This window comes from Bombina bombina, chromosome 4, assembly GCF_027579735.1.
Source record: "Bombina bombina isolate aBomBom1 chromosome 4, aBomBom1.pri, whole genome shotgun sequence".
In the NCBI taxonomy this organism is placed as follows: domain Eukaryota; kingdom Metazoa; phylum Chordata; class Amphibia; order Anura; family Bombinatoridae; genus Bombina; species Bombina bombina.
The window spans coordinates 887,487,470-887,506,354 of NC_069502.1; the positions used below are offsets into that span (position 1 = coordinate 887,487,470).

Sequence of the window (18,885 nt, forward strand, 5' to 3'; positions counted from 1 at the left end):
CAAAACAGTAGATTTTATACTAACATGACCAACTCTAATCTTGTAAGTTTTAGATTTAAGCCCGGATTGGTTACTCAAAATAAGGCAAGTGATGGGTGGAGTTTGGCTATTAAAAAAACAATTGCAGCAAACAAGATGTTAATTTATTTTAAAAATGTTTAGACTTGGCTGTTATGTTGCTGTTGCTGTATAGCAAGACAGCAGATATATCTTGTAATTACAAGATGTTTAGGGGCATATTTAATTTGTTGTATCTGAGGGCATTTTGTTTATATTAACATATATATATTTTTTTTTTAAATGCTTCTGTGATGAAAAAGGACCTTTGACTTATGACTTTGTGGGGACTAGGAGTTTTCCTCCTATTTATATTTATCATGTTTAAAGGGACAGTATACACCCATTTTCATATAACTGCATGTAATAGACACTAATATAAAGACGAATATGCACAGATACTGATCTAAAAATCCAGTATAAAACCTTTTAAAAACTTACTTATAAGCTACCAGTTTATTATTATTATTATTTGTTATTTGTAGAGCGCCAACAGATTCCGCAGCGCTATAAACAAATGCGGAGTACAACAAAACTTTTACATGGATCAAACGGGTAGAGGGCCCTGCCAAGAGTCGCACTGTTGTAGTCAGCTCTTAAGGTGATCTACAAACATCTGGGCTCTTAGGCTTACATGCTAAAGGGGTTCAGGGGATAGCAATGGAGGAGAGGAACTGGTATAAAGAAAGGTTAGTGTAGATAGTCTGCATCCCTGAACAGTAGAGTCTTTAGGGAGCGCTTGAAGCTTTCAAAACTAGGGGAGAGTCTTGTGGAGCGAGGCAGAGAGTTCCATAAGATGGGAGCCAGTCTGGAGAAGTCCTGTAAACGGGAGTGTGAGGAGGTAACAAGAGAGGAGGAGAGTAGGAGGTCATGAGCAGAGCGAAGGGGACGGGAGAGTATCTGGAGACAAGGTCTGAGATATAGGGGGGAGCAGTGCAGTTGAGGGCTTTGTATGTCAGAGTGAGAATTTTGCTGGAGGCAAGAGGAAGCCAGTGAAGGGATTGGCAGAGAGTTTAACAATGTTGATGAAGTTAGGCTGGGACACCAAGTGAAAGAGGCTGAAAAAGCAGAAAGAGAAGACACTCCCCCCTCCCCTGCATATGAAAAGACCAATTAAACTAACTGGAATCTGTTTACCTGGGTCTGCATCTGATAATTTGGGGCTTGGTCAGGAGTCTGAAAATCAGCACAATGTTGTTAAAAAAATAAAAAATAAGCAAAACTATACATTGTTACAAAAACGCTCCCAGATGGGCTATAGAAATGGATCCTCTACAAAACATTTCTGAAAAGAAAAATCTAGTGTACAATGTCCCTTTTTAAATAGTGCTCTTTCATTTGGATGCTATAAATGTGTTGAGCTAAATGTCCCTTTTAAAGAAGTAATTGTGCATAAATAAATACATAAATATATAATAAAAATGCTCTGTCATGTAAAGGGACCTAAAAGTGCAAAATACATTTCTTTTACACATTTTATTATTGCATTATTGCTTTCATATAACTATATGTTTAACTCCTGCAAAGGGGTTAAACACATAATTGAATTTGGCTCTAGACCTTGCTGAACACATCTGGTGAGCCAATGACAAAAGGCATATGTGGGTAACCAGCAGTCAGCAGCTAGCTCCCAGAAGTACATAGCTGCCCCTTGAGCCTAGGTATGTTTATTAACAAAGGATTCCAAGAGTACAAAGTGATTTTGATAATATCTGAACTATGATTGTTTAAAGGGACACTCAAATCAAACTTTCATGATTCAGATGGAGCAGCAATTTTAAAAAAACTTTCCAATTTACTTTCATTAACGAAATGTGCACAGTCAAAAAGTATATTTACACTTTTTGAGTCACTGGCTCCTACTGAGCATGTGCAAGAATTCACAGAAAATAAGTTTATGCTTTTGTGATTGGCTGATGGCTGTCACATGATACAGGAGGAGTGGAGATTGACATAACTTGAAAATCTACTGTATTAATTGGTCCTTTAATTTTGACTTTCTGATCTCTTCATGATCATTTTAGTTTATACATAAAATTATTTTTTGTGTGTTGTGTATAAGCCCTGTAAAAGGGTCAGTTAATAGGACATTAAACTTGTTTTGCTTTTGTGGGAAAATTGTAATTGTCCCACACTTCCTGGCTGATTCCTGTTCAAGAGCAACAATATGATGCTCTTGGGTACTTTTGAAGGGGTTAACTTAGAAAACATAATCAAAATGTTATATTTTGTTAAAATGTCAGAATGTCCCTTTAATAAGAATACAGTGCTGAGCAGGCCTATGTACGCTTCATTCACTAGCTGCATACTTATCGGGAGTAGCACAGGGTGTTGTGGGAGTATGACTTTTGCCCTGAGCTAATTATTTTGCAGGTATTTAACCTGTTAAAATTGCATTTTATTTTTAAAGTTAAAGGGACATAATACTCATATGCTAAATCACTTGAAACTGATGCTGTGTAACTGTAAAAAGCTGACAGGAAAATATCACCTGAGCATCTCTATGTAAAAAAGGAAGATATTTTACCTCACAATCTCCTCAGCTAACCAGAGTAAGTTCTGTGTAAAAAGTTATACTTCATCTGCTCCCAGCTGCAGGTAAAAATAAAAAAAAATGAAGAAATGAACAGCAGCCAATCAGCATCAGCAGTGCTGAGGTCATGAACTCTTACTGTGATCTCATGAGATTTGACTTAACTCTCATGAGATTTCATAGTAAGCTTCCTTTACCTGATTGGTGAAATAATATGAGAGTTCATGAGGCTCATCCTTTCAGCTGTCCCAGGACAGACACACTAAAATGCTGCTTAGAAATCCTTTACAATGGGAGGTGGCTACTGAGGAACTTTTGAGGTAAAATATCTTTCTTTTTTACATAGAGTTGTTCAGGAGATATTCTCTAGTCCCTGGTTTCTCAACAGCCGGGCCGTGGCCCAGTACCGGGCCGTGATAGCCCTGCTGGTGGGCCCTGAGCTGTCATGCCCCCACTGCACACAATGGGCAGACTGAGACCAATCAAGGCCCCAGGAAAACTGTCTCACACTGACCCAAATGTATTCAAATTTATGCAAATTAACATGGTAGCCTCCCTGCCCTAACCCCAACAGGCCCATCAACATCCAGAGCCAGGACCCCCAACATTAAGGGCCAAAGAAAGGGCCCCCAACCTCCAGGGCCAGACCTCACACTCCATGGCCCTCACAGCGACAGACCCTCGGCAGGACCCCCACACTCCAGGGCCCCCACTAAACCCACACTGAACTGCTTAGTTACTGATAGGACAAATCCCTGTATATATATATAAAATAAAACTACCGGGCCCTGGACATGTCCAGCTAAAATTTACCGGGCCTTGAGGTCACTTTGGTTGAGAACCACTGCTTCTAGTCCGCTTTTTACAGCTATGCTGCATCACTTTCAAGTGTTTAAACATTTGGGTATTATGGCCCTTTAAGGTTAATATATCACTTCCTTCTACCTTTTAAAGGAAGATAAACCTCAAAATTGAATTCCACATAAGTAAAAGGAACACTGTGTTGTAAAATGTCATGAAATTGGAAAGTTGTTTAAAATTCTATGCTCTATATGAATCGTGAAAGACAAAATTGGGGTTTCATATGTTTTCAATGACTTGATATACCAGCTGCAGAACATTTAAATATATGGGAAATTGCTCCTTTATTTTTTTTAATTGAAATCCCTTTCCATTGTTCTTAAGACCATGTACATTTAAATAGACTGAGCCTGTAGTAATAGCAGACTTGCTTATTTAATACATCTATTTATACAGAAAGGCCACATTTTCATTATAGCTGTTAGGTTAGTTGAACAAACTTGGCTATTTCAAATGCAAGAACATAAAGGAGCAATTTTTATAAATCCACAGCTGGTATACCAAGACATTGGGAACACATTAATGGGGGGAAATACTGTGCAGTGTCACCTTTTTAACAAATAAAATGAAACTATATTTAAGTATCCATTCATTATTTATGCAGCATTCTTTAGCAGAAAAAGTGCTTGCACCACACTCTGTAGAGAAGGTGGAAGGATTCTGTAACCCAAGTATGCTGCAAAATACTACAGATTGCTGAACCAGCTACTTACTATAGAGCAATGGTTTTCAAACTTGTCCTCATGCTTCCCTGACAGGCTGGATTATCAGGATTACCTTGGATGAGAGCAGTTTAATAACCATGTTTACTAATAAGCTGATTATTTCACCTGTGCTCCAGTTCAGATATCCCCACAATATGGCCTGTTAGGGTAGTCTGAAGACAGGTTTGAAAAACCAGTGCTCTAGGTACAATTGCATAGAGCAGTGCTCAGGTTCACATTTACAGCTAACTGGCTAAAATGAATGAAGATTAGATACATACCAAATGTGCAGATTTTTATGTGTATATTTATATGTGACATACACAAACGCACAAGGCACTATTTAAAGTGAGACTAAAGTCAAAAATAAACTTTGATGATTCAGATAGAGCATTCAGTTTTTAGAGACTTTATAATTTACTTCCATTATCAAATTGTGCAGTTTATTTATATGCACACTTTCTGAGGCACCATCTACTACTGGACATGTGCAAGAGTTCAGTGTATACTTTATGGGTCTGTGATTGGCTAATGGTTGTCACGTGATATAGAGTACCAGCAAATTGAAATATATTTTTAAATTTGCCAGTACAAAATCTAATGCTTATTTAAAATGCTATTTGATTATCTTTTTATTCTAAAAATATAAATATAACCAGCGCCAAGAAAAATATACTACACAAACTCTTAAGCAAAAATAGGGCTCTCCCAAACCCTAAAGGGCAAAGTACTATTAGAACAAAAGGATGCTTAAAAGTGCATTAGTAACTGCTAAAGTGTAGAATAAATAAAAGGGATAAAGATTCACAATTAATAATTGATAGCAAATAGTAAGTAGTGAGTTTTGGACACAATTGCTATAAGATACCCTATATTGCTAACCAAAGTATAATCGTTATAATTCACTCATAAATGATTATAATATCAGAATTTCGGAGGGGGTGAAAAAAACAAACTAATATAGAAAATTATTATTATTATTAAAAAATTATATATACTGTACCTGTATATTACTCTACTTAACAAGTTGCCTTATTTAATATATCAAAATAAAATCCATGAAAAATGATACCCACTATGATTTCATAAAAATATGCATACACAAAAAAAAAAAAATACAATTGATATAGAAATTTAATACAATTAAAATAACACACTATGTTACAAATCAATCCAGAGTGAAGAGTTCAGTGATCTCCAAACAAACACACTGATGTTCCAGTGGGGAAGATTGTCCGGTCTGGCTGGCGTTGGTAGAATAATTTACTCTAAACTTACATTCTTGCTTTTCAAATAAAGATACCAAGAGAATGAAGAAAAATTGATAATAGGAGTAAATTAGAAAGTTGCTTACAATTGCATGTTCTCTCTGAATCATAAATAAATTGGGTTCAGTGTCCCTTTTAAGTAGATATATATATATATATATATATATATATATATATATATATATATATATATATATATATGTATATATATAAAATTATTTTTTTTAATAATAATAATTTTCTATATTTGTTCTTTCACCCCCTCCCAAACTCTGATATAATCATTTATGAGTGAATTATAACGATTATACTTTGGTTAGCAATATAGGGTATCTTATAGTAATTGTGTCCAAAACTCACTACTTACTATTTGCTAGCAATTATTAATTGTTAATCTTTATCCCTTTCCTTTATTCTACACTTTAGCAGTTTCTACTGCGCTTTAAATCTTATCTTTTTATTCTGCAATTCTACTTTCGTTAATGTTTTTTAAGGAATATATTCTTTACCATCACTTTTAATGTTTGTAAAGCTGTTATTTTATTTTCAGATATTTCACACAATTGCTGATATATACTAGGCATACAGTATATAAAATATTACTGTAATGTTCTTTTAAATAAATATTATCTTTTCTTTGCCAAAAAGTCTACAGATTAATTGAGGGGTTTAATTAGACACTGGCTAATCCCAACACAAGTCTAGTTTCCATTGGGGTGGTAAAGATTGCAAACTGATGTTAAAACATTTATCTCCATTAAAGTCTATGGAGAATTTTTATGTTACCACCAGTTTCCAAACTTTACCACCTCAATCGAAACTAGGGGCAATTTATTCGATAAATGCAGACAGCATACGCTGTCGGCATTTATCATTGCATAAGCATTTCTAGTGAAATGCTTGTGCAATGCCGCCCCCTGCACATTCACGGCCAATCAGTGTTTTTATCTCCATTAAAGTCTATGGAGAATTTGTATGTTACCACCAGTTTCCAAACTTTACCATATCAATGGAAACTAGACCTTAGTTATGTTATCAGTCTGGACAGTTTTGGTGTCGTAGAAAAGAATCCATAGCATAGGTAAATAATGGCTGAAATTTATAAAAATATAATATATCGGCCCCAAAGCCTTATTTAGGCCTAGTTTCTATTGAAGTGGTAAATTGTGAAAATTTGTGATAAAAAATCTCCATAGACTTTAATGGAGATAAATGGTTTTAAGTTACCACGAGTTTCAACACTTTACCAACTCAATGGAAACTAGGCCTAAATTATTCTATGGCCTAGTTTCCATTGAGGTGGCAAATTGTGGAACCTGGTGATCAAAATATTTTATCTTCATTAAAGTATATGGAAAATGTTTATCATTAAAAAAAAAATATCTCCATTAAAGTCTATGGAGAATTTTTATGTTACCACAAGTTTCCAAAATTTACCATATCAATGGAAACTAGGCCTTAGATATTATGTTATCAGTCTGGACAGTTTTGGTGTAGTAAAAAATAATCCATAGCATAGGTAAATAATGGCTGGAATTTATAAATTCAGTTCCATAACTGACCCATCATTTACATAGGTTACTTGACTGGCTCAGGAATGAACTGCAGGTAGAGAAAAACATAAGTGACAATATAATAGTTACTATAAAATGTATTTATTTAATCTATAACATCTATTACATAAAATAGACAAAAATATAGCATCTCTAAAAATAACAATGCTGAGTGGATTTTCCAGTTTAAAGATAGAAGATGCAAAATCCCTAACTAGGTACTCATTCAGTGAATATAAACATGACAACAATAGCAGTTAAGCGCTATATATTAAATAACTGTGGTATATAAAGAAGAGAAATATCAACAACAAATTGGTAAGTTGAGCTGCTTAATGTGAGAAAGGTTAAGTAGCGTTTTAGTATAGTTATGCATATTCAAGTATACCTCCTATAACATCTTTAAAAGGGTAATATGCAACAGATTAAAGGGACACTGAACCCAAATGCTTTCTTTTGTGATTCAGATAGAGCATGCAATTTTAACCAACTTTCTAATTTACTCCTATTATCAAATTTTCCTAATTCTCTTGGTATCTTTATTTGAAATGCAAGAATGTAAGTTTAGATGCCGGCCCTTTTTTGGTGAACACACTTGGTTGTTCTTGCTGATTGGTGGATAAATTCACCCACCAATAAACAAGTGCTTTCCATGGTTCTGAACCAAAAAAATAGCTTAGATGCCTTCTTTTTCAAATAAAGAAAGCAAGAGAACGAAGAAAAATTGATAATAGGAGTAAATTAGAAAGTTGCTTAAAATTGCATGCCCTATCTGAATCATGAAAGAAAAAAAAAATTGGGTTCATTGTCCCTTTAAAAGGACACTATACCCAAACATTTTCTTTCATTATTAAGGTAGAGAATATAATTTTAAACAACATTCCAATTTACTTCTATTACTTAATTTGCTTTATTCTTTAGATAGACTTTAATGAAGAAATAGCAATGCACACAGTGAACCAATCACAGGAGGCATCTATGTGCAGCTACCAATCAGCAGCTACTAAGCATATCTAGATATTCTTTTCAGCAAAGAATATCAAGAGAATGAAGCAAAATAGATAATAGAAGTAAATTAGAAAGTTGTTTATAATTGTATGCTCTTTCCAAATCATGAAAGAAAAAAATGTGGGTTTCATGTCCCTTTAAGTCTAAGAGCACAGTTTGGACAGCCATGCTCCATCACGGAGGTGATCGATAAGTTATTTATTGGGTGGATGTTTTTAATTATTCAGTGTTTTGGGGACTTTCAGATATTCGGTAGGTAAAGGAAATTAGTTATTATATCGCGCTGTAGGAGATGTGCCTTCTATTCATATGGAAGCTGCAACACTGTGATTTTAGGAACCCTTATTTTATATATATATATATATATATATATATATATATATATATATATATATGATGTAGGATGTCTCCCAAGGGGCCCCCCACTGAACCCCACAGAAAACACAATTGTAATTAAGGGCACTATGTAAATAGCAGTGTCCAATATGCAAGATTGTGAAAAATATATTATACAAGGCGTTATTTAAAGTGAAGGTAAACTAAACTGGTGTGCAATAAATCAATCAATATATCAAGCCAAATAAACATTATGTTCATTCATCAATATTTCTATATATCAATATTACCTTAGATATTTGATATATTTTGCATCGATTCTGATATTTTAAAATCAACCCGTAATATTTTTTTTTTTCCCAAACAACGGTCACGTTGTCTAAACATCCAATTGATTCTTTGGCCGTTAGGCGGCCGTCAATTGACGTAATCAGTGGATGTTTCATTCTGCGCATGCCTAAGTTTTTTAGTTCATACTAGCAAAGCGAGCGCGTCCACGTTAACCGATGACCGGGATTAACGCATGCGCAAAGGTGAGAGTGAAGTCAGGATGCGCATGCGCCGTTGTTAGATGCTCGATGTGCACGAGCCTAGTAGACACGTATAGAGCGGGTGGGACCGCTCTATACGTCACTGTCTAACAAAGCCGGAAATGGTGAGTGGGAGGAGAATCGCAAGGCAACGAGCATAAAAATATAAGTATATAAATAATGTAAAAAATAAATTTATTGAAAAAAAAACTTAGCGACTGGGTTTAAGACAGTAAAAGGATTCTAAATATCATTCTTTAATGCCCAAACTTTACCTTCACTTTAATGTATATTAGCACGGTTTGTAGAGAGAGCATAGAATAGAGTAAACAAGGATAATGGTTTGACTATCATCGGTGTCTCTAAACTGTACATAATTAGTCAAAGGCAGTTCCTGTAGATTTGCAATTATATATTTAACCCTCTCCTCGGCTCCGGCCGCAAACTGTGGGAAGTAGGTTGATTTAATAAGGAGACACTAAAGGAACGTCTGCTACATTATTAGTATTATTATCATTATTGACTTTTATAACCAACCCTTATTATTATTATTATAATAATAATAATGTTACTAAATATAAGATAAAATCAAGAGTTTTGTAACAATAGTTGAAACATGGCTAAACAACTCAAGGCATCTTCAGAACTCTTCTTCACTGACTAATTAACTCTATGTGCAAAGGGAAAGGTTATGCTAAACTTCAGTTTCCAGACTTAGCCTGCAGGGGTATGAACATCGTCCCAATGTCCCAGTCCTGGTCACCAAAAACTTGGAAGCGGTGCCGAGTTAGTGATGTTGAGGTTCCCGACCAACCATCCGCTATCATCTTTTTAGATTGGAGCATTTCAACGGGACCCAGCCAGTTGGATAGATGCCCAGGGATCTTTGGCTTATGAAAGCTAGATGATTTAATGATCTTCTTGGTATTTAAGACGGCGCAGGAGTCCACCCTGGGCTTCCACGCAGATACAGCTCTAATTGTAATCCCATCTGATGTTGGTAGCTCCTGAGCTACGTTGGTTGTACTCGGCTCAGTTTCAATAATGCTGGGGCTCAAACCGGGTTCGGACAGCTTCTTGGCCGTTGTATCAGCAGTGTTAATGTAACAAAAGTGATCCTCTTTCTCGATTCCTGCCATGCGGTTTGTCGGTTGCATAGTAGTAGGTAAGACACTCATTGTGCGTGTAGCCACCACTGGAGGGTCAGCAACCCCCGGTACTTCTAGCATAGAATCCGCCTCGATGGCAGCACTGGAGCGGTTAACCTGTTGTCGCTGTTGGTAAGCTTGCATGAAAAAATCCCCATGGGGCTCTTGCGATCAAGTTCTGAAAACAGCGATCCAGTCTTTCCATGTTGCGGTCATAACCTGTTTGCAGGCCTATTTCCTGCGCAGCAGCCACTTTTGCTAGGTAGTAGTGACATCATTTTGAATGATATCTTCTCTCATTCAAGCGCTAAGTAGCTAATTTAGTTCAGTAGAGGAGTGTATATTTCGAGCTTAAAGGGATACTAAACCCAATTTTTTTCTTTCAAGATTCAGATAGAGCCTGAGATTTTAAGCACCTTTCTAATTTACTTCTATTATCAAATTTTCTTTGTTCTCATGCTATCTTGATTTAAAAAAGCAGTACTGTAAGCTTTAGAGCTGGACCATTTTTTGTTCAGCACCCGGGTAGCACTTGCTGATTTGTGCCTAAATGTAGCAAACCAATCAGCAAGCTCTACCAAGGTGCTGAACTAAACATGGGCCGGCTCCTAACCTTTTATTACTGCTTTTTCAAATCAAGATAACATGAGAACAAATAAAAATTGATAATAGGAGTAAATTAGAAAGTTGCTTAAAATTGCATGCTCTATCTGAATTATTAAAGGAAAAATTGTGGGGTTAGTATCCCTTTAAGTAGTAAGTACCCAATTAGGGTAAATACCCTTGATTACTCGAGGAGGGTGGCGTGTCCTATGTATGAGCTGCCACTCTAGGCCTCTTGCATCCGATGCCGGGCTCTAACTTCACAAATACAGCACAAATTTTTCCAAAATTCAAGTGCTGTTAGGCAGTCTGTCCTCTCAGAGAGATGGGTATAGTTTTGTGCTGTAGGATCTCTCTTTTCACTGGCGGATTTCAAGTGATCAGTAGGAGCTCAGGGAAAATGCGACCATGTAAGATCTCAGTTCAGACACTCCCCCGATATTGGCTATTTTTGACAGTATATGCTGCAATAGGGTAGACAAAAGAGAGCAAACTTTACCGAGGTTAAAGGTAAATTGAACTAAATTCATATTGAAATAAAAAACAAAAACCAAGATGGTATAAAAGCTCAGTTGCTGATTAGAAAATCTCCCATATTTCCATCAGTGGAAGTCCTATGCCACAAAGCATAAAAACAAAAAAGGGTTTTATCATTCAGCACAGAAATATTTTTCTATTCTGTTTTTTTTGTCTTTTTAAATGTACTTCTTTTTGCAATATCGTCTTTTAGTTGCACCAAGAAAACATATGGCTTTAAAGGGGCAATAATCACTAAATACATTTTATAAGCATACTATTGATGTTATTACCAGGCTCCTTATAGTTATCGGTGCTGCCATTTTGAAATCTGTCTATTACTGCATTACATTGCAGACCTGTTTTCATACATACATACATACATACATACATACATACATACAGTGTTGGAGGAGTATAAATATATAAAAAAAATATTATAGAAAATATTTAATTTTCCCCTTACTATTTTTACTTTTGTCAGCTTCTGTGCTTTTTATACATTTAATAGATACTAGGGTAGATTTTAGTTAAATCACAATTTAAATGACTAGTCAGTAAGACTCAATTTAAATTGTTGTTTTCTATATAGACTCATTCTTGCTGGTTGCTAAATTCTTAATAATATTTACAGCCAGAGGAAGCTTTAATTTTTCAGAATAGTTTTACAGTTAAGTCAGAAAATGACTGATTTGGTTATATACCATTAGAAATACAGATAGTTCACCTTGCAAGAATAATTATCTCCAGTTTAGAAGGTTAATCATTCATATTTGGACTACCTCTCTGCTGTACTTTTTATTAAAAGGAGGAAAAATAGTCATTACCTTAATAATAACAAATAGTTTTATTTAAAGCAATAACATTAGAAGTTTCACTTTCATTGTTATCGCTTGCCTCTCCGTCCTCACACGTAGCTCCTTGTGCAGATCTATTCCACTCCAAACTATCTTCTATACATTGAACTACTTCTTGAAACTTAATGGGTTGAATCTCTGTACATATTTGTGCAGAGAAACAATAGTATTAAAGGGACAGGAAACCCCAAAATTTGATTTCATGATTTGGATAGAACATATAATTTTAAACATTTTTTCAATTTACTTCTATTATCAAATTTGCTTCATTCTCTTGTTATCATTTGCTGAAGAACAGCGCTGGCAGCTAGCTGAATATATCTGGTTAGCCAATCACAATAGACAAATGTGTACAGGCAACAATCAGCAGCTAGCTCCCACTAGTGTAGGATATGTGCTTATTATTTTTCAAAAAGGGATACCAAGAGAACGAAGCACATATGAAAATAGAAGTTAATTTAAAAGTGTCTTTATCTGAGTCATGCAAGTTTTATTTTGACTTTCCTATCCCTTTAAGATATTTTTCTCAACTCTTTATTTGATAACATTTTTGTTGTGGAAGAGAGGCGTTCTCTCTGCAGACACAAATTCACAGTTTTGAGGAAAAACAAGAATCTGTGATAAGATCTTCTTTAGATATAAAAAATGCTCAAAATAATCTGGCGGAAACCTGTGGGAGATCATGACATTGTGAATTCATTTGCTGAAAAATTTAAACTTTGCAGCCACGAATATACAGATTTATTATATTATATAATTAAAAATAAATAATTATTTCAAGATGAATAACATCTGGACTGCAATGTATCTTAAATAGAAAACTATATTTAGTTAGACCCCCCCCCCCCCCCAAAAGGATTTTTATAAAAAATAAATCAGATTTAAATAAAACATCCTTTTTTTATTGTTTTAATAATTTAAAATAAGTAAATTGATTATTTTTTTTAATTCACCCTTGACAAATCCTAATGCTACCGTTAAGTTTCTTTAAAGGGACTATAAAGTCAAAATTAAACATTCATGATTCAGATAGAGCATGAAATTTTAAAAAACGTTCCAATTGATTTATGTTATCAAATTTGCTTTGTTCTCTTGGTATCTTTTATTGAAGAGTAAAACTAGGTAGGCTCAAAAGAGCTCAGGAGTGTGCACGTGTCTTTAGTACTCTATGGCAGTGGTGTTTTGCAACATTATTGTATAGCAAAGCTACAAATAATGTGATACCAAGAGAACAAAGCAAATTTCATAGAAGTAAATTGGAATGTTGTTTAAAATTGCATGCTCTATCCGAATCATTTAAGTTTATTTAAGTGAATGTAAACTTTAATTAATTAAAAGCCAGTATCAAATAATACTCTTAAAAAAGGGGCACTTTAATTCGTTAAAGTTTACAAAGATGCTTATTTTTTAAAAATACTTACCTTTGGGTGCAGCTCCTGATTTCTTTAGCATGTGGATGACGAATGCGGCTTCCTCCAATCGTTGCCTTGCCCCGCCCCGCCCCACGAGCTAAATGCCAAAGGGGGCACACAACAATTGGATTCGTCATCTTTCTGTTAAAAAAAGCAGGAGCTGCGGGTGGAGGAACGGTGTTATGTTTACCAAAGCGCAAAGGTATTTTAAAAAATAAGCATCTTTGTAAACTTTAATGAATTCAAGTTTCCCTGTTTTTAAGATTATTATTTGATACTGGCCTTTAATTCATTAAAGTTTACATTCACTTTAAATTTGACTTTATTTTCCCTTTAAACCAAACACATTTAATTAAAAGTTATATGGCTTGTTAGAGCAGGTGGTCACCATTACTGTTGCAATTGGCTGCAAATAAAGGGACATGTGACCCCTAATTTAATATGAACAACTCCTAAGAAAGATGGAATTCCTCTAATCCTTCTCTAATTAAATCAAATGGGAAAATAAGGGCTATTTTAAATGATGATCACCTGCATTCTTGGGTAACAAATGACAAAAAAATGTCTCTCCACCCACATCAGTGACATTGAGGACGTGCATCTGCCCTGGGCACTTCCTCATTTTATGTGACGTCATAATGACATTTGCTGAACTGATTTGTCTGATTAGGAATAGGAGAACTTCAGTGTTCTAATATGTTAATGGTAGAATACAAGTTCTCTTTGACTTTCATGTTTGAATTGAAATGTTTCTATAGAATGAATGATAATGTACAAATATCAACCATAACAGTCCAATATGACATTTGAATAACAACTTCCATTGATGGGACAGTAAACGTTTTGAGATTGTGATATAAAGAATATTCTTTATTATTTATTTTGTCCCCCTTTCCTCTAATTTAAAGGGACATGACAAACATTTTTTTCTTTTATAATATAGATAGAGTATGCACATTTAAACAACTTTTCAATTTACTTTTATCATAAAATCTGCTTCATTCTCTTGGTGTCATTTGTTGAATGAGCAGCAATGCATTATTGGGAGCTAGTATCGTGGGATCCAATGACAGGAGGCACCAATCAGCAGCTAGCTCCTTGAGCCTACCTCAGGAAGCAAAAACATTTTTTTAAACCGTTTCCAATTTACTGCTATTATCAAATTTGCTTTGTTCCAATGATATTCTTTGTTGAAGAGATACCTAGGTAGGTTTCTGGAAATAGTACTGCCATCTAGTGTTCTTTCAATGTTATAAAATTCTTGCATTACTGCTGCTGTATAATGCTCCAGTCATGTGCACGCTCCTGAGCCTACCTCTCTGCTTTTCAACAAAATTATCCAAGAAAACAAAGAAAAGTTGATATTAGAAGTTAATTATTAATTTGTTAAATTGCATGCTATATCTGAATCATGAATTTTTTTGGGGGGTTTTATGTCCCTTTAAGATCATTTGAATAGCGCTGTGGATTCTGTTGGTGCTCTACAAATACCTGATGATGATGATAGACGTGAAAGTTAAATAGCGTGGGTCTCGCCCTGTGAGGCATATCGTAATAGCGTGTCTTGCCGCTATCTGCAAGACCCGCTTTATTACAGTGCTCAAAAATCCATTAAAGGACTACTAAGCACAATAGCATACTCAATGAATACATATCAAAAAGACAATGCAAAAACACTTAGTTTGAATTCCTCATGAGTAGTAGATTTGTTTCTGACCAATTTTAGTTTGTTCTATTTACCTTCCCACGGCATCATGTGACAGTAATCAACCAATCACAAAAGGCATATGCATATATACTGTGAATCCTTGCACATGCTCAGCAGGAGCTGGTGCTTCAGAAAATGTGCACATTTTGATAATTGAAGTGAATTGGAAAGTTGTTTAAGATTGTGTGCTGTATCTAAATCATGAAAATTACATTTTGTCGTTTAAAGTTTCTTTAATGATGTGCAAGATACAGGGTAAATCTGTGTCGTTAAAGGGTATGACGGCCAGGGTTAACCAACCCTGCAGCAGTCACTTGTTTGGCACAGAAAGGGTTAACAGACCCTTTCCACTTTCACTAATCTGTAACAGTCTAGCCACTCCAGACAAGCCTGTGACTTAGTTCAGTGGGTGCAAGGGCTAACAACACTCTCTAGTCTGTCCTAGACTTAAAAAAACATGCCCAAACTCCCCTGTAATGCCACCCACATTGAAACTAACTCTAATCTGCCACCACTTACGATTTATTTATGGGAAGTCTTAAGGAAAACCCAGATTTACAAATTAAATCCCAGAATACAATTTAGCAAAAATAATCTAAAAACAGTCTTAATACTACCAGTCTCTTTCAGTAACGTGGTTCAAATATTAGACAAAGGCAAAAAAACGTAATAACTGAATCTTTATTATGTGAACAATTATGCACAGTGCATTATTAATAAAAATATGTTTACAAATAGAATTACTATACACAAGGAAACCGTTTTTAAAAATAAAAAGGAGAAATAACAGAATTTATACTTTACTAGCTTAGGTCTGCCCCAGGGTAATTGGCAAGAAAGATGGTCATTCACTCTGTTGGTATACAGCCTCCCATGTAAAATTAACAACTTGAATTGTTAAACACAAAATGTTATACCCTGTTTCTCTGATATCAAATTGCTTGACCCAACCTTCTTACAGAGAGGACTGAAATATTCACTCCCCTCTTTTGCCAAAAATATCCACTCCCCTCTTTTTTACGACAGGTCATAAAGTTCTGACTCCCTGGCTGAAATTATAGAACGCCTTATAACGTCTGTTATACATATCCAGTGCATACACCTATATAAGCAATTTCCCAGTGACATCATGAGAATTAGTTTGGTACCAAATATGACATGGTTGTCATATTTTCATCATCTTATGTCATAACATAGTTAAAAGCATGTCTCAAATTGTACTAGTGTCCTCTTATTGACCTTATCTAGCTCTTGAGCTGACATTTTTACTTGCTTGATGCATCAATAGATATCCAATAACATTTGGTCAAGTGGAATGAATGAATGGAAAGTAGAAATGATTTATGAGGGGATTCTGGCCTATCAAAGGGAAAACACAGTAACACATTTCTTCTGAAACCCCCCCCCAAAAACAAATGGTTTATAGCACACCAGCTAAAGAAAATTAACCATTTAGCATCTAAATCATGAGGTATTCGTGTCAATGGGATGGATAGTTTAGTCAAAATTAAAATTTCATGATTCAGATATAGCATGCAATTTTAATCAACTTTCTAATTGGTGGCTACATTTAGACACCAATCACAAGCGCTACCCAGGTGCTGATACAAAATGGGCAGGCTCCTAGGCTTATATTCTTGCTTTTTCAAATGAAGATACCAAGAGAACAAAGAAAAATGTATAATAGGAGTAAATTAAAAAGTTGCTTAAAATTGCCTGCTCTATCTGAATCATTAAAGTTTACTTTTGACTAGACTATCCTTTTAAGGGGTTATATATCTCTTTAGTGTGACATGCTACATACAAATAAGGGGTGTAAATAGATATCAGATGGCTAAAAGCTCTACCCAAGCTATATGCTGTGAATAAACAGTACCACACATTGATATGTCACCTGAATAAAGTATGAATGCAATAGAATTAAGACTGTGATAATAATGGTTTAATTCCTATTATTTTTCTTCTCCTTTGGTTAGACGGTTCGTCATGGATTCCCTTTCGAGCCATCCTCCTTGGCCTTTGATACAGTGCAGAAGATTCTTGCAATCGGAACCCAGACCGGAGCTCTGAGGCTGTATCCTTTCATTATCTAAACAAACCACATTTTGCATCGGTTTCTTTTGAACCCTACAGTGAATGTCAGATGTGATACACTTGTGGACAGCAGGTATTTAGCAGCTTTTTTTCTATGTTTATTTTTAAATCGTTTATTTGTTTGACCTTTAACCTTTTTATTATAACTTACTGTGCCCTTCTTTGAAACTAATTATTCATGCTGAATGTTGTCAATTTGTTTCCCCACTACATATAAAATATTATGGGGGGGGGGGGCGGTTCTACTTCAAAATGTCCTGTTTTTGCAAAATTCAGTATGTTGTTGCTGTGAATGTCAAAGCTTGAAATACAGGGAGTGTTGCTTATTTTATGGTTCTGCATTTTGCAAGATTTACTGATGTCAGATAACGAATTCATCTATTTTAAAAAATAAATTCTCTAAAATATATTGTCATTGGCGCTAAAAATAGATACTAATGTGTTTTGTAATACATTTATTTAAAGGGTCAGTCATCACTAAAATGGTTATTGTTTAAAAAGATAGGCACAGCCTTTATTACCCATTCCCCAGCTATGAACAACCAACATTGTTATATTAATATACTTTTTAAACCTCTTTCTGCCGGTTTCGAAGCCACTACAGCCAGCCTCTTATCACATGCTTTCTAATGTGCTTTTCACAACGGGAGACTGCTAGTTCATGTGGGCCATAAAGATAACTGTGTTCACGTCCATCACGTTATTTAAGAGTTGGCACAACAGCAGTAATTGGCTAAAATGCAAGTCAAGAGATAATAAATAAAATTTCATGTGATCAGGGGGCTGTCAGAAGTAGCTTAGCTACAAGGTAATCACAGAGGTAAAAAGTGTATTAATATAACTGTGTTGGTTATGCAAAAATGGGAAATGTGTAATAAAGGGATTATCTATCTTTTTAAAGGGATTCTAGACCCAAATTCTTTCTTCAACGATTCAGATAAGATGCATTTTCAGCAATTTTCTAATTTACTCCTATTAGAAATTTAAAACTTAGGAGACGGCCCATTTTAGGGTCAGCACCCTTGATAGCGCTTGCTTATTGGTGGCTACATTTAGCAAACCAATTAGCAAGCATAACCCAGGTGCTGAACCAAAAATGGGCTGGCTCTTAAGCTTTACATTTATGCTTTTTAAATAAAGAAAGCAAGAGAACGAAGAAAATGTGATAATAGGAGTAAATTATAAAGTTGCATGCTCTATCTGAATCATGAAAGAAAAAAAATTGGGTTTAGTGTCCCTTTAACCCCTTAATGACCACAGCACATTTCCTGTTTGGGACCAGGGCTATTTTCACATTTATGCAGTGTTTGTGTTTAGCTGTAATTTCCCTCTTACTCATTTACTGTACCACACATATTATATACCATATACCATTTTGATCATATCTTATAATTTACTATAAATAAAATGTTACACTTCTACAACCACCAAAAAACACCCATGCTAAATAGTTTCTAAATTTCTCTTGTAAGATGTATCGAGTCCACGGATTCATCCATACTTGTGGGATATTCTCCTTCCCTACAGGAAGTGGCAAAGAGAGCTCCCACAGCAGAGCTGTCTATATAGCTCCTCCCTTAGCTCCACCCCCCAGTAATTCTCTTTGCCTACTCTAAGTAACTAGGAAGGGTAAAGTGAGTGTGGTGACAAGTGGTCCCGCTTCAACTTCCTCTGCTGCAAAGCAAGAGGGGAATTTT

At 35.1% G+C, this 18,885-nt stretch overlaps 1 protein-coding gene across 2 annotated transcripts in view; it reads left to right on the plus strand.

Annotated features, from left to right (window-relative positions):
- Positions 1-18,885, plus strand: part of STXBP5 (syntaxin binding protein 5) — a 1,442,716-nt gene that overhangs the window by 12,336 nt on the left and 1,411,495 nt on the right. For both annotated transcript variants that reach the window (XM_053711794.1, XM_053711795.1), the window contains exon 2: positions 17,071-17,168. In XM_053711794.1, coding sequence (XP_053567769.1) covers positions 17,071-17,168 — 98 coding nt within the window. The remainder of the gene's footprint in view (positions 1-17,070; positions 17,169-18,885) is intronic.